General features: G+C 38.4%; 2 protein-coding genes and 1 long non-coding RNA gene across 5 annotated transcripts; 1 reads left to right on the forward strand and 2 right to left on the reverse strand.

The window, feature by feature from the left end:
* Positions 1 to 716: 716 nt before the first annotated feature.
* LOC114463114 (uncharacterized) lies at positions 717 to 3,304 on the reverse strand. Its single transcript, XR_003674067.1, has 2 exons — positions 1,420 to 3,304; positions 717 to 933 (listed from the first exon to the last, which is right to left on the reverse strand). It is a non-coding gene; the product is annotated as an uncharacterized LOC114463114 (long non-coding RNA).
* ptpn9b (protein tyrosine phosphatase non-receptor type 9b) lies at positions 1,446 to 13,236 on the forward strand. 3 transcript variants are annotated; one of them, XM_028446361.1, is made up of 13 exons: positions 1,446 to 1,920; positions 4,144 to 4,287; positions 5,420 to 5,509; positions 5,679 to 5,803; positions 6,256 to 6,388; positions 6,695 to 6,805; positions 6,890 to 7,755; positions 9,266 to 9,362; positions 9,590 to 9,659; positions 10,132 to 10,210; positions 10,297 to 10,447; positions 10,564 to 10,771; positions 11,350 to 13,236. In XM_028446361.1, exons 1-13 carry the CDS (start codon positions 1,888 to 1,890, stop codon positions 11,571 to 11,573), a joined length of 2,331 nt encoding a protein of 776 aa, XP_028302162.1. In that variant the 5' UTR covers positions 1,446 to 1,887; the 3' UTR covers positions 11,574 to 13,236. The 3 variants fall into 3 exon arrangements, with proteins under 3 accessions (XP_028302162.1, XP_028302170.1, XP_028302179.1); XM_028446369.1 differs by having other exon boundaries at positions 6,256 to 6,361; XM_028446378.1 differs by having other exon boundaries at positions 1,446 to 1,663.
* Positions 13,237 to 13,365: 129 nt separating this feature from the next.
* Positions 13,366 to 25,278, reverse strand: adamtsl7 (ADAMTS-like 7). Its single transcript, XM_028439397.1, has 12 exons — positions 25,144 to 25,278; positions 23,048 to 23,177; positions 21,214 to 21,389; positions 20,974 to 21,079; positions 20,139 to 20,327; positions 19,846 to 19,969; positions 18,868 to 19,090; positions 16,880 to 17,053; positions 16,401 to 16,574; positions 16,131 to 16,310; positions 15,847 to 15,991; positions 13,366 to 14,649 (listed from the first exon to the last, which is right to left on the reverse strand). Exons 1-12 carry the CDS (start codon positions 25,276 to 25,278, stop codon positions 14,495 to 14,497), a joined length of 1,911 nt encoding a protein of 636 aa, XP_028295198.1. The 3' UTR covers positions 13,366 to 14,494.
* Positions 25,279 to 26,555: the final 1,277 nt, after the last annotated feature.

Consider the following 26,555-nt stretch of genomic DNA (forward strand, 5'->3'; position numbering starts at 1 on the left):
TTAAAATATATCTATGATCTTATTAAAGTAACAGTGACTTGATAAGCTATATATATATATATATAATGTGTTTGTTTATTTTTAAGGAAAAAGAGCAAAGAAGAGGCCCAGCCAAGAGAGGTGGAGCAGCTTATCCTACAGACCTTCAGGAGACCTCCTCCTCACCACCAGCTCTGACTGAGGATGAGATGTTTTTGAGAGGCCTGCTTCCTATCCTGCAAAAAGTGCCACCAGAATTTAGGGAATGTTAAATTTCAAAGTTTTTAACTTCTTGATTATCATCCGGTAACACTAAATTTGGAACATTTTAATTAGGTTTTTGATTGGGCTGGATGGGCTGGGGTGGGGGGCACTCTTTGCATGGCAGGAACCACATTGTGAATAGTTGTTTATACTAGTTTATTATGTAAGTATAATAATATTGAAGTAAATAGTATGTTTAAAATTGAGGTATTATAATGTTAATGAACATGGTGTTCTTTCAGAACTGTTGATTAAAAACAAATTTTGAAGTGTACTTTTGCTTTCTTTTAAATTTCTATCAATGCGTATTAACAGCTATGTGTACACCACATCAAGGTTATATATTTTGTTCATACAAGAATATATAGTTTCCTCATATTGATTCTCTGTGAGACCTTTAATGCCTTAAATTACTTTCAGAGGTGAGGTTTCTTGGATTATTTCTTTCTGGTTAAAAATGAAGCTGACAGACATTTCTCTCCCCATTCTTCCATATTTATTATACACATGTTAATACAGTAGTCAGTTTGCTCTATAGAGGTAGGTGGTTGGCTCTTAAAATAGTCGTTTTGGGTGTGCTGGTGCAATATGTCTAGCCATGGAACAGCTCCTGCAGAGAAGTACGATGTGAAGACCTCTCGTCCATAGCTGTTAGCTGTGGTCCTGAAGGAGTCACCTGTGGCCAGATACCTGCACAGTTAACAACATAGAAAAGCTCAGATCATTGATAATCAGATATGTATAATGTGGGTGTGTGTACGTGTGCATAAAAGGTGGAGAGATTAGAGAAAGAACAGGCCTTATCTCCTAGAATGTGTTGCCAGATGACAATAATTAACAGTAGTAAATAACTAATGAATTATTAATAATATATGAGTTAAAAACAATAATTAATGAAACAAACCTCATCTTCCAGAATAGGTCTCCAGAGGACTATAAATAACAATAGTAAATAATTTACTATAATGATTAACTTTTATTTTAATTGTAATATATTTATGATAAAGACAATAATAAAGCAGGCCTTATCTCCCAGAATAGGTATATCCAGAAAACAATAATTTTAATAATTCTGCTTTTAAATTCCCTTGGGATTAATATAGTATCTATCTTTATTGTGTATGTGAGAGATGTGTCTGATGAATCATGGCATCTTCGGTTGCTTATGAAACTTACCGGAGATAGACAGTCGTTCGGCTGCAGAGATGGAGCTCCGGTAGTCGGTATCCTGCCGGGACATCCGTGGGCCAATCCGACCCAGCATGTCGTCGGATCGGGCGCTGGTCATCCACAGGTACCGCTGGAAGCAGTCATCATCCAGGCGTAGCTCCTGAAGCAGGCAGTGAAGCTCACCGAGTTGGATGTGGCGCTGGTTAACCTGGTGAAGCCAGGAAAGCCGACGTTTCTTCCCCTTCCGAGGGTAAGGAGCAGTGATGGCTCCATAGTTGATGGTAGAAACAAACAGAGTCTGGTTGTCGCCTTTTGGGAGTCTGGTGGGCGGAGCTTCGCTTCAGACGCGAATATGAAGCAAATAGGGAAACATTTTTTGATCCCGCGAATCCTGCGGAAGGTTTCGCGCGACAGACGCGAACGGTCCCGCAGAAAACGCGTTTGGTGTAAACGCAGCATTACGGAGGCTTCAAGATGGCGGAAGCCCTCACAGCCCAGGAGCAGCAGGTAAGAGGCTGTGAGCGAGTTTTCCCTCTGAGTCCCTTCACATTTTAACGTATGTTCTTGTCCGTTTTATAGTCCTTACTAACAGGATTGTTTGTCAGTGTAGTAAACGTGTCTGTATCCAATCGCCTTGCTCTCCAGTGTGACTGACAACAGCTAGCATACATGCTAGCATGATGGCGTTTGGTACTAGCAGTGTTGTGACCGAGGAGGATCTCAAGCTGTAAACTGACAATCGGGAGCGCGCCCATTCAGACAACCACATTCACAGCCTGTTACATTTTACACATACTGTAAACCTTCCGATTCAGTTTAATTAAGGAATCATTTTGAATTTCCTTTCTCCATATATTTCACCTCGAGACGGACTAATCGCAGTTTAATGACGCAAACTGTTTACCTAAGTACATTACATCTTCCATATGTATTCACATTATTACTGCATAACATAACAATTTGAATATCCCAGTAGTACAATAAAGGCCCAAAACAGTTACATAGGTAAACCAATCAAAACACTGTTTTATTGAGTAATTAGTAGCTCTATAACACTAACTAAATTTCATATTGAATTAGCCATATTAATCTTGGAGTAGCTACTTTTAGATTTTAGAAGCAATTTAAAAATTGATAATGATAAACAACCTCCCCAAAACAGCTGGTTTTGCTGTTTAAATGTCTAAATCGAACACACCGGAACAATGTGGATACATTTAGTCTTAAATTCTTATAAACTTTTTTTTTATGTGAATGTTTAAGAATGTTTTATGAGCTGTGACTAAAAGAAACTACTGTACGATTACAACTAAGATATCGAGTACAAACTGTATTTGACTGCTTTAAACGGTACTCAAATGCATAAACCATGTATGCGCTCGCTCCCGCGGATAATCATTTGTTAGCTCGGGTGCTCTTTTTGCCAATACAGCGGTAAAGTACCTGGGAACCGCACTCCGGTAATAAATGGTATCTATGTTCACCGCACAGTTGTTTTCACATGAAATATTCAAACTAACATTGACGCTGTTGCTTACAGCTGTCATAGCTGCGTGTTTACTGCTGTATTCGCGGCTGTCGTTAGCCCTTTGCTTACCACATGTAACTTTAGCCTCCGGCTGATGCTAATAGCTATTGTTGACTGAAGTGAATTTCTTCGACAGCTGCCTTGGCGCAGGCAGTAGTAACAATGGCGTTAGTTTGGTATTCTCGACCAAGCCAACAATTACCTCGACTGTCACCTGTAACCGTATGTGACATGTTAAAGTCAGCTAGGGGATTGGGTTGAGTGAGCGGACACGCTGGCGGTGTCCCGGACGCTGGTATTTATGGCGTAGGATTCACAGAAGTGATCACCGCTTTCCGAGTATTTTACCTTCTCTTTCTAGTAAACGGGTTGAGCCTGACTGATCACCCTCATATATTATCAACTGTCACCAATACGCTTCCAGGAAACCATTGAGCTGTACATTTTTTTGTCTATAACTTTGTTGATGTAAAGCAGAATAGAGGGAAACATGTGATGTTTACATAATTACTAATTAGGGCTGCCCCAGGGGTTCAGATTAAAAATAATAATCATTTAATTAATTCACTTCCTGAAACGGAAATGGCATTATTGTTGTTGTTATTAAGTGTCTCAGAAGGGCACATTCACCCATATTTCTGGTTTTGTGTTAAATTATCTATAATAGTGGTTCTCAAACTTTTCACAGTCACGTATCCCTTCAGACATTTAACCTGAAGCCATGTACCCCCTACTCCTGCACACTTAAATACATAATAATGTAATGTCATAGACAATGTAGCCCTAGTGCATACAGTGAATTTCACCTATCCTGTTGAGGAATAATATATAATAATAATAACTAGAATATTTACATTTGAGGATGCAAGTGACAATGCAGGTGCTGGCCTGCGTCGTACTGCATTAGCTTATCATTGGCATTAGCATTATCTAACTTTAGCCTAGCAATAACCAAGCAATAGCATTAATCTCGCATCAACATTAGCATTAGCCTAGCATTAATATTGACCTAGTATTAGCCTAGCATTAGCATTAACATGAACATAACAATAGAATTATCCTAGCATTAGCCTAGCATTATCTCTAACCTAGCATTAGCAATAACCCGAACTGCTCTATTTAAATTCTAGTTTCCAATGTTGTCAGTGTTTTAAATTTTCATTCACATGTGTGTCCTCTTATTGTCTGCTTCATTCTTCCAGGCTGTGGAGGAGTTCCTGAGTACGGTGTGCAACTGCGAGAAGCCTCACATCGCTGGGCTCGTCTCCCAACCTACAGCTGTCAAGTTTCTTATGGCCCGCAAGTTTGACGTATACAGGGCTATTACTTTATTCCAAGCATACAAGGTACATCATTGTTTCAGCATGTTTTCAGTAAGATCTTTAATTTAACTCTTGTCTCAACTTTAAAATGACACTAACCTCTCGGTTAATAAAGTCACTGTAGTTGAAAGAAAGTTTAATTAAAAAATGTATATAATTCTACTGATTTGATTACCAATGCTTTTTTGTTAAACACCAACATACTTATATTTAAGAGACAAATAACACCAAAGTTTTAAAAGTTTTTGAACAAAAAATAGTATATTAATTTTCACACCAACACAAGTTTAAAGAGTGGGAAAAAATTAGTTTTTGCTTAACGTGATACTATAGCTAAACCTTTAAAAAAAAAAGAAAAATTGGGGAACTTGTTCTTGAAAATGTTGGTTATCTCTAACAATTAGAGATGTAACGATTCACTCAACTCCCTATACGATTTGATTCACGATACTGGGTTCACGATACAATTCTCTCACGATTTATTTTACAAAATGGGACTGTAGACAAATGATGACTGAAAAATATTCCTTTATTTTGTTGTGGAAAAAAAAAACTAGAAAATACTGTACTATTTTCCTTTTATTTTTCATTGTCAAAAGAATCCCTTGATAAACTATTCAAAACAATACAATTTAACTCAAAATAAATCCTGAATGAAATAAATAAAGGAAAAATACAAATGGAGAAGAAGCCTATTCATTTAAATTCTAGTTCTATAGTAAACAATGCAGAACTACATAATAGTTACTTTTCTTTTTAAAAGTACAACTGAAAATGTATTTTGTGCCTTAACAATTGGACTTTAAAAAAAAAAAAAAACAGTCCGCGCTGTATTTACGGCAGATATTTGTTTGGACCAGCAGAGGGCGCTGATACCCCAGTGGTCAGTTGGCATGCAGCTAATCTAGCAGTAAAGAAGAGATGCTATGCTAGCAGACAGAGCTAATTGAAAAACGTGACTTTTACAGATATTCACGTAATATTACAGATAATTTTTCGGTGCTAAAGGGGTAAGGAATCATTTATGAACATGTTTAAGAGTAGGAGGCGGCCAGAAAGAAAATAGTAGCAGATACCCCCCGTTGCTTCAGCATTTCAAATGTTTATTGTTCTTTGAATGCAAGCTTACGGTCATATTTCTGTCATAACTTACTAGAACACGAGAATCAAAGAGGGCATCATCAATATCAACCCCAATGAGGAGCCGCTTCGCTCTGAACTGCTGAGTGGCAAATTTACAGTCCTGGTGAGTATCAAATTATTTTAGGCTCTGTATAACATTCACAGATTCTTTAATTTATTTCTGGAGTTGCTGTGTGTTCTTGTATCTTTGTATTTGTGACGCGTCTTTTTATGAATACAGTTGTTTAACGTAGTCTTCAGTTAATTACTTTGGCTTGCATTCTTTTTACCAGCCTGGGCGAGATGCAAAAGGTGCTGCTCTTGCTTTGTTTACCGCCCGCCTCCATCGGCCAGATATCACCACACACAAAGTTGTTCTGCAGGCCATCATTTACCAGCTGGACAAAGCCATAGAGAGGTGAGAGGCCAAGGGGTTGCTGCTTACAGTGTTTCCTAAAAGTTAGTGCATCCTTTACATACAGGTAGCAGCTAAATTCGAATTCACACAATAATGTAACGGCTATTGTACTTTAATCTATAAGGTTCATATTTGAACTACTGTCCTATAAGAAGGAATAATAAAATATTTGCTGAAAAGTGTCTAGTAGTTAACTTCCATACAGTTATTCTGAATGGTTTTTTTCCCCCTGTTTTGTGAACTGTCAATTACTGTATCTTTTAAATTCTTCAATGAAAATGACACAAATTAAATATTTAATCAATGTACTATTAAATAAATATCACTACAAACTCTTAAAAGTATTTCCAAAGGTATGTTTTATGAATAACACATTAATATTGGCGTTTTATGAGCAGGTAAGCTTCTTAGCCTTGACTGTGCTTTTAATTTCAACATTTCTTTCCCCCCAGTTTGCAGACTCAAAGAGATGGCCTCATATTTATTTACGACATGACCAACTCAAGCTATGGAAATTTTGACTACGACCTCTGTGTCAAGATTCTCAATTTACTAAAGGTAACATGTATTCACGGCAATTCCAAGGTAACTTCCATCACAAAAGCTATTCACATTAAAATGAAATCGTTCTGTTGCTCATAAATGTTATTTTTTTCAACAATATTTTTATTGAATTTTTCAAATGTAGAAAACAAAACAAGGGGCCAACAAAGTAACACAAATAACCGTGTAATAAACCACATATTTTACCACTTAATGAGATTTAAAGCGACTATGATGTGTTTGTTATCTTGGAATGGCTGCTTAACATCTTTGCCTCTCAGCATGCTTTCCAAATGTAGAATTGATCATTTTTCTCAACGTGTCCTCTTTTTGATTCTTGTTTCCCAGGGTGCTTTTCCGGCTCGTCTTAAATGCGTTTTCATAGTGTCATCGCCACTTTGGTTTCGAGCACCTTTTGCTGTCCTCCGCCTCTTTGTGCGAGAGAAGCTGAGAGAAAGGGTACTTATTATTTTATTTGTAGACTTTATTTTTTTTTTTACCCTTTACTTAATTGAAATGTTGTCTACTGTCTCCATTCTGTAGGTCTGCACCGTGAAAGCGCACACGTTGGCGAGTCATGTCCCGATCACCTCTCTCCCCGAGCATCTGGGCGGAACATCCCAGTACAGCCACACTGCCTGGATCCAGTCGTGTGTTAACATGCGCACCAACACCCATCAGGAGGGCACAGAGGAGCATGACACACATGACTGTGTGGGAAGCCTGTTGCGTTCTTATAGCGTGGAGAACAGCAACACATGTGTCGGCGCTACGTTTACCCATACCCATTTTTACACACAGCTAGGTCATGAGCAACCTGTTGTCAACTCCAATTGCTATGATGATAGCAATGCTAACCCACAGAACCACTGCAGCTTAGTGGAAGGCAGGACTCAATATTCTGCTGCAGATAAAACACAGATCAACCACCAGCACTGGAACGGCTCAGCAGTCAGTGGGACCAACACGGCTGTGCGTAGCTCCAGTTCCAATGCTAACATGAACGGCCGTAGCTGCCAAGCTCCCCCTCAGTCAGACACACCCCCTGACACGCCGCTTTCACAGAAAGAGGATTGTGATGCAACAGACTCTGCTACACATTCACAGAATGAGGGTGCAAGAAATGAAGTGGATGAGCAGGAGCAGGAGGTTGATGTGCCTCCACTACCTCAGAAATCACTGCCTCGTCCACCCCATCAGACTACTTCTCTCTCCCCGCCCCTGTCCTCATCATGGGGTCCTGACGACGAGAGTCGATTCATGGAGGTGTCTGTTCATATGCCAGAGCAGGGGGGCATGTCGGTGCATGACCTGGTGGATTACGTAAAGCAGCAGAAGAAGAAGGGGATCTATCAGGAGTATGAGGAGATCCGTAAGGAGCCTCCAGCAGGAAACTTTGATAACTCCAAGTAAGTCTTTGTGCATTTGTATGAGAACGCATGAAATAATAATGAAACCGATTAGTGATGCTCATTTTTAATGTTTATATCATCTATGGGTGTCCTGATCCGATGTCAATATCAGATATTGGATTCAAATTTCAGAAAAAATTCCGATTTTCTTTTCTTTTTTTTTTGCAATTCATTTTTTTTATTTTATTCAATTGTAGAATTCCTTAGATATTATGTTGAAAGTTAATATTTATTTAACCAATTGGTTAATAAGAAATAACATCACTCGATCAAGCCTTTTCTAACATTCCGCACTACAAAACAACTAATTATTATTTTTTTATTAAAAAAAAAAGTGATGCATGCTGATATCATATCGGATCAATATCGGTATCGGCCGATACGCAAGGCTGCAAAATCGGTATATCGTAAATGAGAAAGTTGTATCGGGACATCCCTAATATCATCGATAACTGACACTCATTAACCGATTAATTCTATTGAGAATCTGTGAGCAGGTGTATGTATGTGTGGGAGTCGGTGTGAGGCGCTGCTTCTTCACAGTAAAACAATAAGTTGATAAGTCACACGGACACAGATGTTGTAGTTCCATCCATCTATTTTCTGACCTGCTTGCTTCTTTTTACTGCGTAACGTGGAGCTATTGTAGTTCTGTGGCACAATTCTGCAATACGTTTTTACCAAGTATAATAACACAGTTTAATAATACTGTAATCCTGCAGGCATAAGGCCTGCAATCCCAAACTGTAACAGACTGAATGACCCATTCAAAAGTACAATGAGGAAAAAAATAGTTTTTCCGTATGACTTTTGTTTTGCACTTGCAAAGGAACATAAATAACAAAATATTAGGATTTATAAAATCACAGACCTGCAGCACTGCTGATCAGCTTTAAACAAGGATAGGATTTGTCTTTTTTTGCTGTTTTTTTTGTTGCCCAACGGGTCTCGGCTTGGTTCAGATAAGAATTTCGTTCACGGCAGCTATGCTTGCGCTTGTTGCCCCATGTGAGTCGGGACACGGGCCACACACAACCCGTATGACTCAGAAGCAAAATTCACGTGATAACTAATAATAGAGGCACCCCAGCGCGCACACTACTAACTTATCATGGAAATGAGCCGTACTCTAGGTGTTTGTGGGCCCCCACATAAATTGCACCCTGAGCAGTCATCCACTTTGCCCACAGCACAAACCATTCCTGGCTGTCCTATATATTTTTCAAATTACCTTATCATCTTTTTGGGTGAACTTGTCCCATACAGAGCTCCGTTTTGAACGCTTCATTACTGCAAAGTGGCCAACTGTTGCACGTTTCGGTATGTGTTGCACATGTCGACACTCCTCCATGTACCTAATTTTAAAGAAATGAACTGTTAGTGTTAATCAGGTTTAAATTTTGGTTAAAAGGGTTTACTGTGAGCGTCCCTGCAACCAACATTAGATGAAACTGTTGTACTTTATTCAAACAATACAATAAACCCCAAGCTAAATGTGTTTGTGCAGAAAATTGGCCAATCAGATGAAGAATCGTTACAGTGATGTGCTCTGTCTGGATCATTCACGAGTGAGACTTTGCCAGCTTAGTGATGATGAAGATGAGGTAAAACACTTCCTCCTTTTTGTGTGGCCGTCTATAGGCATGCATCGGCCATACTTTGAATAACACTGACTTTCTATTGAATTAAAACCTTAACAACTTTCAATCTAGGACATTTTGTGTGTATGTTTATAACCAAAGTGATTTTGTGAACTCACTCAACTCTATGTATAGCCTCTTCTGTATCTCTGAGCAATAAACCTCACTTCTCCTTTCTGCCTCCGTTGTAGACATCAGATTACATCAATGCAAGTTTCATGGATGGGTATAAGAAGAACAACGCTTACATTGCTACTCAGGGTGAGCAGCTGTGTATGAATCTGCCTCATTTCTCTTAAAGTGAAACATGAAAGTCATTTACAAATAGTTTATTCATTACAAGAGTTTTTGAAACGTCAGAATGATTTAAAATAAATGATGATAATTGGTGTGACTATGAATATTTCCAACTGCAGTAGATTCAGCTTAGAAGAAGACGGGTCTATTTTGCTACTTCCCTTTTTATGATTTGTAGACGGGAGGATGCTGTCACAGCCACAACTTCCTGTTCTCTCTAACACAAACTTTAGCATCTTAGTTGAGTCGAATAATGGATTAAAATGTTAAATTTAAATTTTATTTTGATTTGCATCACAGGTCTATTCATTTAAAATACATAATATATACTCATATTTTCTTTATTGTGTCCTAAACGATATATTCCAATGCGCCTTTTATTATTGTAAGTCTGATGTTAACAAAGCTCTGACAGATATTTATGTCCCTCCCTCAGGTCCTTTACCAAAAACATTTGGTGACTTCTGGAGGATGGTGTGGGAACAGATGGTACTGATTATTGTTATGACCACCAGGTGAGACTGCCTCAGATATCTGTAGGGGACATAAGAAATATAGTAAAATATATGTACGAACCAGATATTGTCTTTTTGCTCCTCAGAGTGGTGGAGCGTGGGCGTGTCAAGTGTGGTCAGTATTGGCCTCTTGAGGAGGGCAGAACGGAACAGTATGGGTACTTTTTGGTCAAGAATACCCAAATGCAGTTGTTCCAGGACTTCAAGTTATCTCATCTTGAACTCTATAACACACAGGTTAGTCACCCTCTGTTGCCTGTAGATGTCGCACTTAGTTTTAGGATTATATTAAAGTGAAACTGTGCTCTGTTGTATAATATCCGTTCTGTGAACGTGACTGAAAACATTTCTAGTCTGGAGAGAGACGAGAAGTGTACCACTACCTTTACGTCAGCTGGCCGGACTTCGGAGTGCCTAAGAGCGCCTCAGCTATGCTGGATTTTCGTGAGCTTGTACATCAGAGGAGAGAGGCTGTCGTCAAAATCCTGGGGTCCAGCTGGACGGGATCTCCTGGGGGGCCCCCAGTGGTTGTCCACTGCAGTGCTGGTATTGGGCGCACAGGTAAATAGAATAACCTTTTGGGGTTTTTTTAAACAAACTTCCGGCTTGACTTAGAGTTTAGTAACCTGTTGCTGATTTATTTTTTTAAGGGGCTAGAGATTTAAGGCTGATACAAAACATTCTATTACAAATTTCAATGTTGGCTGTACAGACATTAATCCTCAGACAAATGGCATTTGAGATTAAGTGAATTTACATTTTTGCTTTATTTATGTTGATTTATGGCATTTTAATTTAGGTGTACCAAGTGCAGGTAGCAAGATGCTAGTTTCAATTTTCCTTTAGGAAACATTTCTTAAAGTTTGTGTAGAGAAGATTATTTTTTAATAATATTGTTTTAGTGCAATAATTCAAATCCTTGAGGGCTGCAGTACTATATACTTTTAAAATCTACTAACTCCAAAACTTTAGACAGTAAAAAGAAGAAACTGATTATCTGCAGATGCCATGTTCTTCAATTTAGTTTTCAAAATATTATACCAATCAATTATTTGATGACAGATTAATAAAGGACTGTTAGTTTTGCAGTGTTTTTTTTTTTTTTTTGTGCGCTTATCAATTTTTTGGCTTCTGTTTAGGCACGTTTTGTACTCTGGACATCTGCCTGTCCCGTTTGGAGGACATCGGCACAATAGATGTTCGTCAGACGGTGCGACGGATGCGTACACAAAGGGCTTTCAGCATCCAGACCTGGGAACAGTACTATTTCTGTTACACAGCAGTCATTGAATATGCTCAGCGCCATGGGAAACTGACTCCAGTGCAGTGGTCTGACTCCGATCTAGAGACAGACAGCGAGTGAGACCAACACGCACTCACAAGGATGGAAGCCTTCAACAGAGGCCATAAAAATTAACAAATGAAGAGTCAAGACTGTCATCGATAGGCGCAAAGAAACACAACCTCAGGTGTTGTCACTGCACATGAGTGAACAGACGGCGGAGACGAGTAGTTGTTTTGAAGAAAAAAAAACAAACCACGATGCAGTGGGAAGTGCACATTCATCATGTTAATGACGAACAAATGGACTGCAGATCTTTGAGATCATTAATATTAAGCAAATCCTGCAGAGACGGGGCCTGCCCTGAATCTGTAATGTTGACAGTGCGTACGAGTTGTAGCATAAAAAAAAAAAAAGATATCTTGCACATGAGGAATGACAACTTGAACTTCACTCACAAGAAACCCTCCAACTCCATCCTTTGTTTTACTTTTTTTTTTTAAATATTTGTTTTGTTCTTTCTCAACTCTGAACAAGTCTGGGAATACAGATCAAATGTGAAGGGTATGACAAAGTCAAACTTGAAAACACATTTGTTTTACTTTTTTTTTATTTTCATTTGTTTTAAAGGAAATGGTCCTCCATGAGTGTTTGTATGTGAATAACAAGTGTGTGAGCCATTTACTCCCTTTTTTAAGTTCTCATGGTGTTTTCTGGTGCTTTTACGCATGTTTTTCATATTTGTGCATATAAAGACAACCTTTCAAAGCCAAAGTCCTCACCCTGAATGCTTGGATGTACTTCATACTGAGATATTATCGACTGAAGCCCATGTATATCCTTAACCTACATTTTTATATTATTGTGTAATAACTGAAATAGAAAGAAAAACATGCAGTGTTTAATATTGACTTAAATATCATGAGAAATCTTTTCTTTGTAGCGAGCCAAGTTAAGAATCATAGTGTTGACTTAGTATTGAATTGCAGAATTTGAAATCGTCAGGGTTAGTAGTTTTACTGTCAGTCTTTCTGTTGGACGATCTTTGATATGTGGGCCTTAAACTGATTCACTGCCTCGTTGTAAACCCAACTTTCACCTCCGATGGATCCGACCTCTTTCTACCACAACCATTTTGTTTACACAAGGTGTAATCTGCCTCTAATAACTGTGCCTTCACATTTTCCTCTTAATATCATGCAAGTATAGTATCAACGCTCAAACTGGTGAACTTGTGTAGAACACGTGTTGCACAGGACACCCACATTACGCCTGTAGTCCTATACTTAGCACAGCATTCACACATTAGCAGTGAGCCTAATTTACACACATGGAGATTATTTTATCATTTGGCCTCAGGGGTAATTTTATCGTTTTCTGCCGAGTGTCAAGAAAAAAAATCTATATCAATCTTACTTTATATTTTTTACTGTATTGTACCCTATTTGTGACTTTTTATAGCTTCTATTATATGGAAATTGGTGAATGTTGGTACGAAGTCCTTAAGTAAACCATTTCTTGTATTTGATAAGCTGAACAAGTCGAAGGAGGAGTTTTTAAGTAGAATTAAGTAAATAGATGGTGAACTTAACATAATTTGTCTTGAGGAATAAAGTTGTTTAGATGATGAAGCATCAGGACAAAAACAATGAGAGGATGAGAATGTGGGGGTGCTCATTAGTAACAGTGATGTCCAATCCCCTTTGCCAAGGACAAAAGTAAAAAAAAAAAAAAAAAATGAACAGACATGTTGCTGCCATTTTTGTTTGAATAAATATATATAAATGATATCAATATACACTATACTAGGATGAGTTTACGGTTGTCAGCATGTTATTTGAGCCTTGAATGTTTCTGGGGGAAACACTTCTAAGCAATTTTCTCGTCAATTTTATTTTGTTGAGTTTTTTTTTTTTTTTTGAGAATGTGGACCCCTCACCCCTCGATGCCAAAGGCCGAGGCTCTTCTTGCCACAGAGGTTTCCCCTCACACATCCTATGAGCATGGACCTACCAGAGCAGCCTGGCATCCACCAACACCATAGAAACCCTGAAGCAATTTAGAAATCTTACTAACTGAAATGCATAGCTATACAGAACGAGTGCATACACACGTGTGTAAGAAACTTCTGCTCACTGTGCCGCTTATGTTTTGTTTTTGTAAGAAAGAATTTGTTGTATGTTTGTCAATGGTGTTCATTTAATATTTTATGTGCTTTACTGCCACATAATTAAAACATAGCCTTTTACATGCTGTTAGCCCAGCGGCCCCATTAAAGCAATGGTCTTACATCCTAAATGGAATCTGTCCTCATGTTTTTGTTTTTTTTCCTGACTCATATATTTGTGTTTTTTCTCTTTAAAACTAGAATGGACTTTCCCCAGTTTCTGTTTACTGAGTCCACATGTAACTACTTGTATTATCTCCCAGCTTAAAAAGTTAATAAGTATAAATATTGCTTCGTGTATATATGAATTACAGTATGACTTCACCAGTGAAGGTTTGAGGTTAAATGGAGGTTTCCTTGCAGCAACAAATGCCAAATGGCACAGGTCATTCAAAATTTATTAGGAATAAATAATACATGCACATCATCAAACGTGCAAAGTCAAGTCACATCTGAGTTGAATGCAGGGTTCGACTTGCAGTAACTCAAGATATCAATTTTCAACAGCAGCGGATCACAACCATTTGTCACACAAGACCGAAAACTAAAACACCAAAAAAATGAACATTTGATGTGGTTTATCAATCTAATCTTAATTATATTTTAATTTAGGAAATAAATTCACTAAAGAGGGTTTTGGTGATACTGCGCATGACATATCTCGGTGTCATACACGTCACACATATATCTGATGTGGTCGACAATCTAATCTAAGCCAGTATTCAACTGCAAAGCGGTTGAAGGCTAAAGAACAGTTGACATTCCCACAATATCAGCAGTTATCACAATTCTGTTTCTGATGCAATCTGCAGTTAGTCATTTCCTTGGAGCAGTATCACCTGCGGATGTGGTTCTTTTGAAATGAGCTTGGGTATGACTTCTGGGCCCGATCACAGGAGGCACAGCAGACCCTTCTGTAGTATGGATAAATGCAGAGTCGAGCCTGAACCACCACAAGACAATTATAGTACTGGTCAATGCACGACTGATCTGCAGGGAAAAGGGAAGAAGCTCTTAGCATACACGCACACAAACATTCCTTTTCAGCTTTTTTAACTTTAATTTTTTTTACCCTAAAATAAACTGATAAATCAAAATAATACAATATGGCGTTTAATTATTATTTTTTTCTTTTTAAACAACGTGAATGGAAACATCTACAATCTGAAGTTTATCTAAAGTCTCGTTCCTAAAATGTATCTGGACTTAATAACTTTCAATGACATTCATTTAAAGCAGAGGTTTCAAACTCTTTTTAGTTCAGGGACCAGTTTGATCTTAACTGGGCCACAGATTTTAAGTGGGGGAAAAAGAGCAAATTCAACATTCATTTTGCACTTTCACATATAAATGATAATATATGTGAGAATATCACATACTACTGCAGGATCTTCACTTAAATTGACCTGATTTTAGGAATTTGGGGAAATTTGGTGGAATAATTTGAGAAAAAAATAATCAGAATTTGGAAAAATTTTATCTCAAATCACAATTTCAGGTTAAAAATGACTGCCGTCATGTGATATAAGAACTGGAAAACTGTGCTCTGTAAATACAGTGGATTTTAATTTAATGTTTGTATTTGGAGGGGCTGAGATATCTGAATTAGTTGGTAATCTACAAACGTTCCATGTTTTTTCTGTCCGAATTGAATGCCCTAAAGGGCCAGATTTGAGTTTGACATAATTTAAAGGTTCACAATAAATCCTTTCAACTCCTCAGTGCCAAAGAAAATTTATTTAAAATAATATCACCTTCATTAGAAAAGTGTCTGTCATTTTTTTGGCCATTTTGACACTTTATGCCGAACTCAATTTAATTCAAAATTTACAAATTCTAAAAAAAATTTTTAAAAATTGCCAAAAAATGACCGTCAGTTTTGTTTTGAGGGTGCAGATATAAAACTGTCGCATCAGTTATCTAACTAAAGAAATCAAGATGATTATGTGTCCAAATAAGAAACAAAAGTTGCGTGTGAGGAACTTAAAAGTTAAAGTTTGTATGACACTCTTAGTAGGACAAAAACACATCTTATATATTGTTATTGTCTTACAATTAAGGTCTATACATGACTTTGGGGGCTTAAAATGTTCATAAATGCTGACTTTTGATTAATACAACAATGAGATCACAACATGAGCTCCATGTTTGACGTCTCTATTGTTGGTCGCTGTGTGACAGACTCACTTATTTCAGCCGTGCACGGTTGTTTGTTGCATTCTTCTCGACTCTCTGGGATCAGTTTGGGGTCACACTCATCACTTGGGACAATGTTGTCGGTAAGACAACGAACCTCACGTATGCGATAGCCGCTGTTACATGGGAGAGAACACTGGAACAAGGAGGACAAACTGTTTCAACTTATTATGAATATGAATTCACAACACTTTCTAACTCAGTAATCCATCATCCATTTTGACTGTGGCTGCTATGCTATGGATTTGGCGAAAACCTGTTCTTGTTGTACTTACTTCACTCCACTCTGTGACAAACCACTGGATCCCACATGGTTTCAGTCTGCAGGGCTGAGCTGTGATTGGCTTAGGGATACCAGAACATTTTGGTGGGTCTACAACCTCCGTCAGTCCATTGTTGTGGAAAACACAGGCCAAACTCCGAGTCTGTGTGCCATTGCCACACTCTACAGAGCACTTGGATTACCCACATACATAAATGAGGCTTGAAGTCGATGTTTATTTATCAGTCTGCTACAAATGTGTGTGTGTGTCGTAACAAGTTACCTGACCCCAAGGTCCTGCATACCACTTCAGCTGGTTTTGGCAGAGGCCTGAGTCACATGATATTACGTCTGATGGGCGTTCCCCCTCACAGCTGTCCAGAGGGAGATCAGTCACATGATCCATCAGGCATACCACCACCCTGGTTCGATTTCCCCTTCCACACTCTGCTGAGCACTAAGGGACATCACACATATGTCACATAAGGTCAGGGTCACAGGTTGGGTCTCCACTGTGGTTATTTGAGGAGTCATTGAGTTTTATTTTCTCATTAACATTACTTGTCGGCTTTTAGAAATCAGGATTTATTATGTGCTAAATGTCACTATGGCCAAATTGTTTCTCAGGTATTATTTCTGTAAACAAGAGGGCAAATATGATCCGTGCCGAAGGTTTCCAGACATTTTACCAGATAATTTTACATTAGCAACATTAGTTGCTAGAGTATTTCATATTTTCCACTGGAATAGTTAAAGTGTTACCCTCTGGCTCCAGAGGGAGGTGAACCAGCTGCGTGCACAGACTCCCATGTCACAGTTTTGAAGCACATCTGGCTTAAGGTTCATGTTGCACTCCTGTTCATCTTCCACATCACCCTGGTTGCTCACACAGACCACCTCCCTGCTGCGCTGGCCCACCCCGCATGGCACCGAGCACTGGAGGAGGACAAGGACAAGAGAACGTAGAGAAGTCATTCATCCAGTTACAGCTGCCCTCAGGTAGGGAACAGTCTGCATTGTGCACCTAGAGGATGACTTTTGTCCCATAATACACATAATATTTATGCAGGGTTTTCGGGGGTTCATATTTTCTGCTGTAGATATGGGATAAACATGCACACAATGGATTTCATAAACTATCTATTCTTTTGTAGTATGATACTGTAGAAGGCTGTGGATCTACTGACTGCAATGGTTTGTTTGTATCAACATTGAAAGAAAGCTCACTGTCAATGAAGAACAAAGGATGTATAGGATCATATAACAGGAAGGAAGAGACGGGACTGATAAGACACAAAACAATACAAAAGATGATCATTCATAAAATTGTTTGAACAGTTAAAAATGTCTCAGATGTGAAAGAGGATATTGAAAAAGAATACAAGCAAAGGATGTGAAATCTGTGTCAGCTCCCAGTGTGTGGTAAGTTTATTGCAAATTATTCTTGTTTTCTTAACCTGACGATATGATTAAATGTGTGGGTGTCCTATTTGTTTACGTCTCATGCCTTCTTCATTAAAACTTACAGTCCCAAGTTTTTAACTATCTATACAGCGCAAACAAAATAGCATAAATACATACTGTACATAGTTATACAATGACGTAAAATAACCAACACTGTTCCGATTCTTCAGTGGTTTAGGGATACATCAGTACATTCACATCTTAAAACAATTTACAGGGTCAACATGAACCTTTTCCATGGTCTCCAAAACTTTTCACATTTCTCATGTTCCATTCTTACAGCATATGTCAGTTTTTCCATTGTGTATATCTCTAGACGCAGTCCTCGGTAGTGGGAATGCTGTCACAAAGCCATTTTCTCGTAATTGATTTCTTTGCAGCCGCCAGTAGAACATTACACAGATATTTATTCACATTCCCTATCATCTGAACTGGTCTTTTCCCTAAATATAAAGTCATGTGGTATGTTCACACCAGTAACCTTCACAATAATCTTCCTGAGTTGGATCCAGAAGGGAGTAATTTTTGGACAAGCCCAGAAAATGTGATAGTGGTCGGCCCTAACAATATGATCCACACTTCGTCCAACAGGAGGTGTTTCTCCCTGAAGAGGCCCCTTGTGAGGGTACCTTAAAAAAACCTCCACTCAAATTCTCATCTCATTCTTAAAGGGTCCATTATGCATTTTCTTGTTATTTCCATGAACCTCTTTGTTCTTTATTTTTTACCCAAACATTGTTTCATTCTGCATCCCTTGTTTAAGCTAAAATTTAAAGTGTAAAGTGCTTTACATCACATTATATTGAAGAGTAATGTTCCGATGGTTACTGTATACACAGCAAGGCTTTCAAATAATAATAATAATAATATTGATAATAACTGGATTTATATAGCGCTTTTTTTCAACGAGACTCAAAGCGCTTCACAGAAACCATTATTTATTCATGGTGGTAAGCTACATTGTAGCCACAGCTGGGGCATACTGACAGAAGCATGGCTGCCATTTTATGCCTACGGACCCTCTGACCACACCGACATTCATGCTCAATTCATACAAGGCAATGTGGGTAAAGTGCCTTGCCCAAGACACAACTGACTTGGACAGAGTGGGATTCAAACCCTCAACCCACCGAGTTTACATTTCACGTTGTCCCTGTTGACTATTGTTTAGACATCTAAGGAAAATATTCTGTGTGTGTGTGAGTGTGTGTGTGTGTGTGTGTGTGTGTGTGTGTGTGTGTGTGTGTGTGTGTGTGTGTGTGTGTGTGTGTGTGTGTGTGTCTTACAGGGCTCCAATCAGATCGAACCTCCCACTGGCTGCAGATCTTAAGCTGACATGTGGACTTGGTCACAGGCATCTCAGCCAGCCCACACTGCTCCGATGCTACAGAAACAGAAGTTTCCATCCCGTCATTGAGAACATGGGTGACTTGACGGCAGATGACCTGGCGATGCTGGGTACTGGGTCCACAGCTGTGGATGCACTCCGACCACTCCCCTACATCCCAGCTGTGGACCATTCACACAGGGCAAAGTGGTTTTAAAAGAATGAAAGGATTGATTACATGATAAATATTGAATTAGGTGTGATAAGACATTGATCTGCTTGGTTCGATGGATGTTTTAGGAGAGTTTTCCTTGTATATACGACAACATTATAAAAACTAGTTCGAGGAAGTGAAGTGAAATACAACTGAAAAATGAAATGAAATACAAAACATCAAACTAAATATAACATGATGACTAAAGAATAGACCAACAAAGTAAAAGAAAAAATACATATACAAACATTATTTATTTCTATATAAAACAGTTTGGCCACAGAACTTAAAATGGGTTGTGTATAGCCTGGTGTGGATCTAAATGTAGGACACGACAGATTACATAAAGTAGGGTTATTAATGAATAATAGACAGAGGGTACAAACAGACATGCAGCTTTACTTAGAGCAAAGATTGAAAAAAACAAAATACAAAACACACCAAGCAATAGACACACTGTTTTAAACCAACGAATCTAAATTGGAGCCTTCAAACTATAAGGAAGTAATGCTCGCCACCACGTCAAAGCATCCTTCAAATCATCTAAAGATATATTTTTTTTTTTATTTATCCCACAAAAACACTAAAGCAAATTTGTTTGTGCAAACATACATGACCATAAAAAAATATTTCTAATTCAGATTCTAAATCTGATTAGACATTATTTTAGTGTTGGTCTTCCTGCTTTGTATGTGTACACATGCGCACTCTCATGTTGCTTACTATGCAGGACAAGCCTGAGTGCTGCAGACCTCCTCATGGTTTGTTGGCTCGGTGTCACAAAGGTCAGCAGGGACAATCGTGAGGGAATCCTTTTCAACACACTCCCAGAGCACCTGATGCTTGCCTAACAAATCACACACACACACACGCACACGCACACACACACCTGCATTATGCAGTCACAGTAGCCCGAAGCTTTTGCCCTTTTACTCATGTCAAATCTGTTCAAGCGTCTCAGACGTATGACTTCCAAATGTAGTTATTTATTTTATCATTTCAATGCTGTTTCTTACCAGAGCCGCAGGTTGCGCTACACGGTGTGTGTCCACTCTTTTTCCAGCTGTAGCTGGGCTGGGGTTCGGAGTGTGTGTTGGGGTTGGAAGAGCCCTGGTTGACAAGTGGCGTCTCCTCGATTATTTCATTGTTGCTGATTTTGTCATCCTCCAATTTCTCATCAGGGTCAGACAGATGTGTTTCCTCAGCTACAGATCAGAGACGTGAGATGTCACTCACTTTATTTATATTGTATATAGGTATGTTCCATTTCTTTTATTCTTTTAGTATTTAAACTTTGTCTGCCTTTCTTTTACCTCTTTCACACCAACGTGGACAGCTTTGCACTTTGGCTGTATTATCTTAGACTGTATGACGTGCAATGACAATAAAGACTATCTTATAATTCATATTGTTATGATATATACAGTGCCACCATAAATTATTCACATCTTCTTTACTTTGTCAACATTTTGTTGTTTTACAGATATATTCTAAAACTGGGTTTAAAAAAAAACTTGAAAAAGTTAAGGACGAACATAAACAATGCAAACAGTTGAAGTATGACGTCATTCAACAAAATAATACAATTAAAAGTAACGGGGACAAAAATGTACTTTAAATTTCCTCAGGTGAGGAATACAAAAGACCTGCTTTTTGTAAAAGAAGTAAGAATGCATGTTATGTGGCATTTCTCTGTCCCTGCAGAAAAAACTCAAAGAAAAAGGAGCATCTGCAATGTGTTATGATTCCTGCTGGTGTGTGAAAAAGCTCAGTATGAGACAGTGATTATGGCTTTTCACGGCATTTAGCATTTAATGTAGTGTTTGTTTCAGCTGTTTGTTGTTCACTCACCCAATGGCAACATATAGGAATAGGTGACTCGCTCAGAAGTGAGTTGTGTTTCTAAAGGTATGCTGTACTCAAAGTAAAGCCTGGGACCTGGCTGCTGGTAGATCAACTGTGAAAAGCAAAAACACACAAAAAAAAAACAACAGAGTCACGTTCTAGGAAATACATTTTATTTGAAGAAGAGATGAGGATCTGCTATATTACTGGTGTGTGTGTGTGTGTGTGTGTGTGTGTGTGTGTTACGTAAACATGAAGCTCCTCTGTCAGTGGTCCAGGTGCTGTGATGGACTCTCCCTTGCGAGAGCGTATTTCATTGGGTCGTTGGTATGTCAGCATTGTTCCCACAGCCACAAAGAAGCCGGGTCTGTCAATCACCCAATTTCCATTGATAATTGCAGTGCCACTCTTGGTCTTCAGTGCTGGAAATCACAGAAGTTAAAATCTTCAATCTTTCAATGTCTATATTAGATTTTTTATTTTCTTTTGGCACACTCAGCTGCCATAAACCATTAGTTACAGTAATTCCCACTGGATAAAAACTGGGAGAAAGTTCGTTTTCACTTCAAAGCTTGATAGCTCAACTTTTCTAATCATGCTGCAACCTGGACTATAAATCAGTCATTTTACTTATAATTAAGTACGTTTTCAAAGAAGTAAAGTCATTTGTTACATTTCTGCACCCAACGGTTAACGAGTAAATTGTTATTTTTTGTTTCAAAATGATCAACAAACATTGTGAAACTACAAAAAATGAAATGACCACACAACAATCAAATGCATCACATCATAGTCGACCAATCAGATTAAACGTAACGCACTGCGCCAAAACACCCATTGAATGCTGGTTATTTTCTCAGTTTTAGAGTTCATGAATTTAGTTATACTTAGAACCTGAGATTTTTTTTTTCAATTTTGAATTGAATCCATTGGTGTTTTTTAAAAAACAATTTTAATAATTGTGAGTTTTGGCTAAACATTTATCAGTCCTACCTTGACAGTGTTTCAATTGAATTCAACTTTATTTATATAGCGGCAATTACAACAAAAGTCATCTCAAAGCGCTTTCAAATTATGAAATTTGAAATAAAAAGGAAAAAATCCAACAAATCTATGATAATGTCATCGGTCATACCTCCACAGTGATGATGTCATCAGTCCTACCTTTATAAAGGCAAGGATTCTCTGTCTGTCTGTCTGTCTGTCTGTCTGTCTGTCTGTGTGTGTGTGTGTGTGTGTTCCTCAAATATCTCTGCGGATCAGGATTAGACTGACCTGAGCATTTCAACATGGCTGCTGCTTGTTTCAAAGGTGTGCAACGTCAAATTTGTTTGCACTGCAATGACACCGTTAATAAATTAATTCATAAATGCTTTACAAACTCTGTGTGCATCTAAACTGACTGTTGTGAATTAATGACACGAAACGAGTCCGGACTGAGTCTGTTCCAGTCTGAGAAGATCCAGATTCGCGAGTACAACAAATTGGAATCAGAAAAGATGGGGTTCAACTCCGTACAGTGTTCTTGCTGAAAGCCAAAATATATGAAAACACAATAGTTATCGCTCTACACATTTCACTACAAACCTAAATGTCCCTGACGTCCCACCGTCAAACACAACCTCATTTGGCAATCCATGAAAAAGCTACTTAACCCCCTTCTTTTCTATAGCAACACATACTTCCTATAGGCACTGCACTAGTTTCATAAATGCAAGGGAACCGTGGCAAGATTTATTACCAAAAATAAACATGGGGGATGAAAGTAACCAGTAACTTTTACTTTGAGTACAATTTAATTGAGCTACTTTTTACTTGTACTTGAGTATCTCATGTATGACTTACTTGTACTTGAGTACAATTTCAATCATGTAACAGTACTCCTACTTGAGTAGAATATATCATCTGGATTATAATCTTAATGCTGAGGCTCAATTAGAGCCTGAATCCCATAAGTCTGAATGGAATGAAAAGGTTTAGGCGAAGGAGCCATAATAAGTGTTTCAGTAAAACACTGAGATCGTTCATACCATGTGTGCATGTGTGTGTGCGTGTGTGTGTGTGTGTGTGCGTGCAATACCCAGATAGTTTCGACTCTTTATGGTCTCTTTAATGCTGATGTTGAACGCTCCTGCAGGAATCTCTGCAATCTTATGGTAGCCAACGCGAAGAAAACTCCTGGAGAAGTTTCCTTTAATCACCTCGAAACCCTGCCAACACACACACACACACACACACACACAGCCACAAATTTGAACCCTAAATGAATCTATACATGTGTACAAAAACTGTTGGCAGGACCTTTTCACCCTAAACAGAGCAGGAATGTGTTTCCCAGCGTATGAATACCATGCAAACAATGAATTGTATGTATGTGTGGAATCTGTTAATTGTACGAACTGTCTGTAAAAGCAAGCATCTCATTGGGTGACGTTACAGTTTTTACCCAATGCTTGAACACTATAGACACATGCTTAAACCAAAGTAACATAACTTGAAGCTGTTGTTGCTATACCTTAAACAGAATGTAGCCATGCCTTAAACAAAAGCGCTGCTTTGCACTTTAGTAACTTGCAATGCTATAACACACTTGTTCCTGCACACTACACACTGTCATACATAAGACACTTAGTTCAAAAAGGAAATCTCAGTGTACCAATGGGAAAACACATTTATTCAAAACACAACACATTGGGTATTTGAAAACACTTAGACAAATACCTGAAAATACTTACTGACAAAACTGAACACCAATCAGCCAGCTACAAAAAGCCATTTTGAGAACTTTGCATGCATGGAGGCAGGATAGCCCAGAGCAGCCCAGGTTGGTTGTTGTCTAGGATAATGTTAGTTTCCAGTGGGGTGTCCTGGTCCAGAACTGGTTCACCAACCATGATCAATTGGAAGTTGTGTACTTTCCCCCTTACTCACCATTTCTGAATCCTATAGAGGATTTTTTTTTTCCACACAAAGGAATATTTTCCCCGATGCCGAACGAGAGAAGACCTTGCTTGGGATGTTGATAAGACGACAGGATCCATAAGCTGACTTGCGCCCAATTGTGTTTTTCTGTGTTTACAGTACTGTGTTGTTTGTTTTCTTTCTGCTTTAACTGAATTTACTGAACTGTAAAATACATTACTGTAATGATTTTGATTTGAGTATTTCATTTTTTGTTCGATGTGAAAACTAGGCTTCTGTGGAACTGAAGTACACTTCTGTGTTGCAGATCATTTGAAAGTGTATTCATGTACTGTAGGTATAATTTTGTCAACACAGTGACATTAAGACCAGTGATTCTTAACTGGTAGGTCGGGACCCAAAAGTGGGTCGCGGACCTGTACTGGGAGGGTCGTGGACAGCTGGTCAAAAATAAATAAATACTTAATGTCTCTCATTTTGGACTTGTCTTTTATTTTGAAATAAACTTTTCTTTTGACAGGCATGCTGTGAAATGCATGTTGCACAGGAAAATAGTTAGATTTATGTTTTTTTAAAAATGAAAAAATAAAAGATTATAAAAATATGTGTGTATTCAACAGCTGTTTTTGAAAAACTAAATTTGGTTGGTTGAATTCCCAAAAAAAAAAGTGTGTAGCGATTTAATGACAATGGCAAAATGTGGGTCCCAGGGTGAGACCAGTTGAGAACCCCTGATTTAGACAAAGGATTGTCAGGTTTTATTAGCAGAGTTTCATTTTGACATAGATGTGAATGCTTTTTTCCCCCAGTGTTGTGTCATATTTGCTTGTGTTTAGAGTTTTGACACAATGAGCCAAAGTTTGCAAAATGTGTTCAAGCAATGGGCAAAAACTGTAAATATTGCTGCTAATCATTTGTCTATTTTATGCATGAGATCTGATTTTTTTTCAGAATAACAGTTGCATGTAAGTATAAACATTGTGGTCATCCTTAAATATTGTATCTGTTCCTCTCTTATTCGTGGTCATTCTTTTATGTTGCCTATTTTTTTTCTTTGTAAGCTTTCTGGCAACCTTTTGAAAGCCTAAAAGACAAATATAAATGTATCTGCATTCTGAAAATCAGGGCTCAGAACGACGACTATCTTTAAAAACTAAAATCAAAGGTTTGCTCACTTCTACTTCAGGGGAAGTAGATGCTCTTGGAACAACACTCCTATCTTTTCTTGCATGGCTGTACAAAAAAAACTCTTACCTGTACAGAGTTAGTGATAGCTTTGGTATCAAACGGGACAGCATCTGAATTTGGTGATAAAAACCAGATGAAGTGGAAGAAAGCCAGGGCTCGACCCTGCTTTTGGGAGAAAGGGTGCTGCCTTAATCCAGCCATGGATAGAGTATGAGCAAGAAGGGAACTTAGACACGGACACACACATGGGAGTGTGTGTGAGTGTGTGGTTGAGGTAGGGTTGGACCTTTAGAGGTGGGAGGGAAGACAGATTGAGAGGGATGCATACAAGAGTTTTTAGAGAACGGAATAATTGTAAGTACATTTTCAAAAAGAAGTGCATACTAGAATATTATTTTCCTCCCGATATTAAATAATGTTCAGAACAGAGTGGGTGTTCTCAGCTCTTGGTGTGTAACTGTGTCAGTTAAGTTTATATTTAGCATGTTATCTCATTGTGAATTGCCCTGAACCTAAAGTAAAAATAGGCCAGAAGGGGGATAAAAAAAATGATGATTCATAAAAAACCAACATAATAATAATACATTAGATTTTATATAGCACTTTATCATAGACACGCAAAGTGCATTACAGAATTAAGGCTAGAGATGTCCCGATCCGATATTGATATTGAATATCGGTCCGATATTAGCCAGAAAACGAATATCGGATTTTATCAGACTGCATCTAAAATCACTAATATAAGCGTTCCGATAAATTTTCCGCTCCAGCACTTCTATCCATAGGTGACTGTGGTTCACACTCCAACAAAGTAGGTGGCGGTAATGCACCTTAACGTTGGTGCTGGTCTTATAATTTATTTTATTCAACTGTAGAATATTGCAGATCTTATGTTGAAGATTAAAATGTACTATATGTCATCAATTGGTTAACAATAAATGTGTCAGTTTTTCTCATACCTAATGTTGCTGACTATTGTTCTCTGTTTGAGTAACATCACTTGATCAAGCCTTTGCTAACATTCCACACTACAGAATAAGTAACAAAAAGATGTATTATTCGTGCTGATCTCGTATCGGATCAATATCGTCGGATACGCAAGGCTGCAATATTGGTATTGTATCAGAAGTGACTTCCCTAATTAAGGCATTATTCTTTTACTCCACATTTAGTGGTGGTAATCTACTATTGTAGCCACAGCTGCCCTGGAGCAGACTGAGTAGTGCGCCATCGGCCCCTCCGACCACCACCAACACTCACTCCATGCATACTAGGCAATGTGGGCAATAAATCCTTCTACATTGGACTCCATTCTATCGCAGGCTATGACTGATCCTAGTTTGGGGGCCACCAACTGGACTTGAACCCATGATCTCTGCACTGAGAAGCAGCACCGGTCACTAGTGCATAAATCATCAGGTTGTATATGAGCACGAGTTGAAATGTGTGCACAGAACTTACTGTGACATGTTGTGATG

The sequence above is a fragment of the Gouania willdenowi genome, chromosome 1, assembly GCF_900634775.1.
Source record: "Gouania willdenowi chromosome 1, fGouWil2.1, whole genome shotgun sequence".
Taxonomy (NCBI): domain Eukaryota; kingdom Metazoa; phylum Chordata; class Actinopteri; order Blenniiformes; family Gobiesocidae; genus Gouania; species Gouania willdenowi.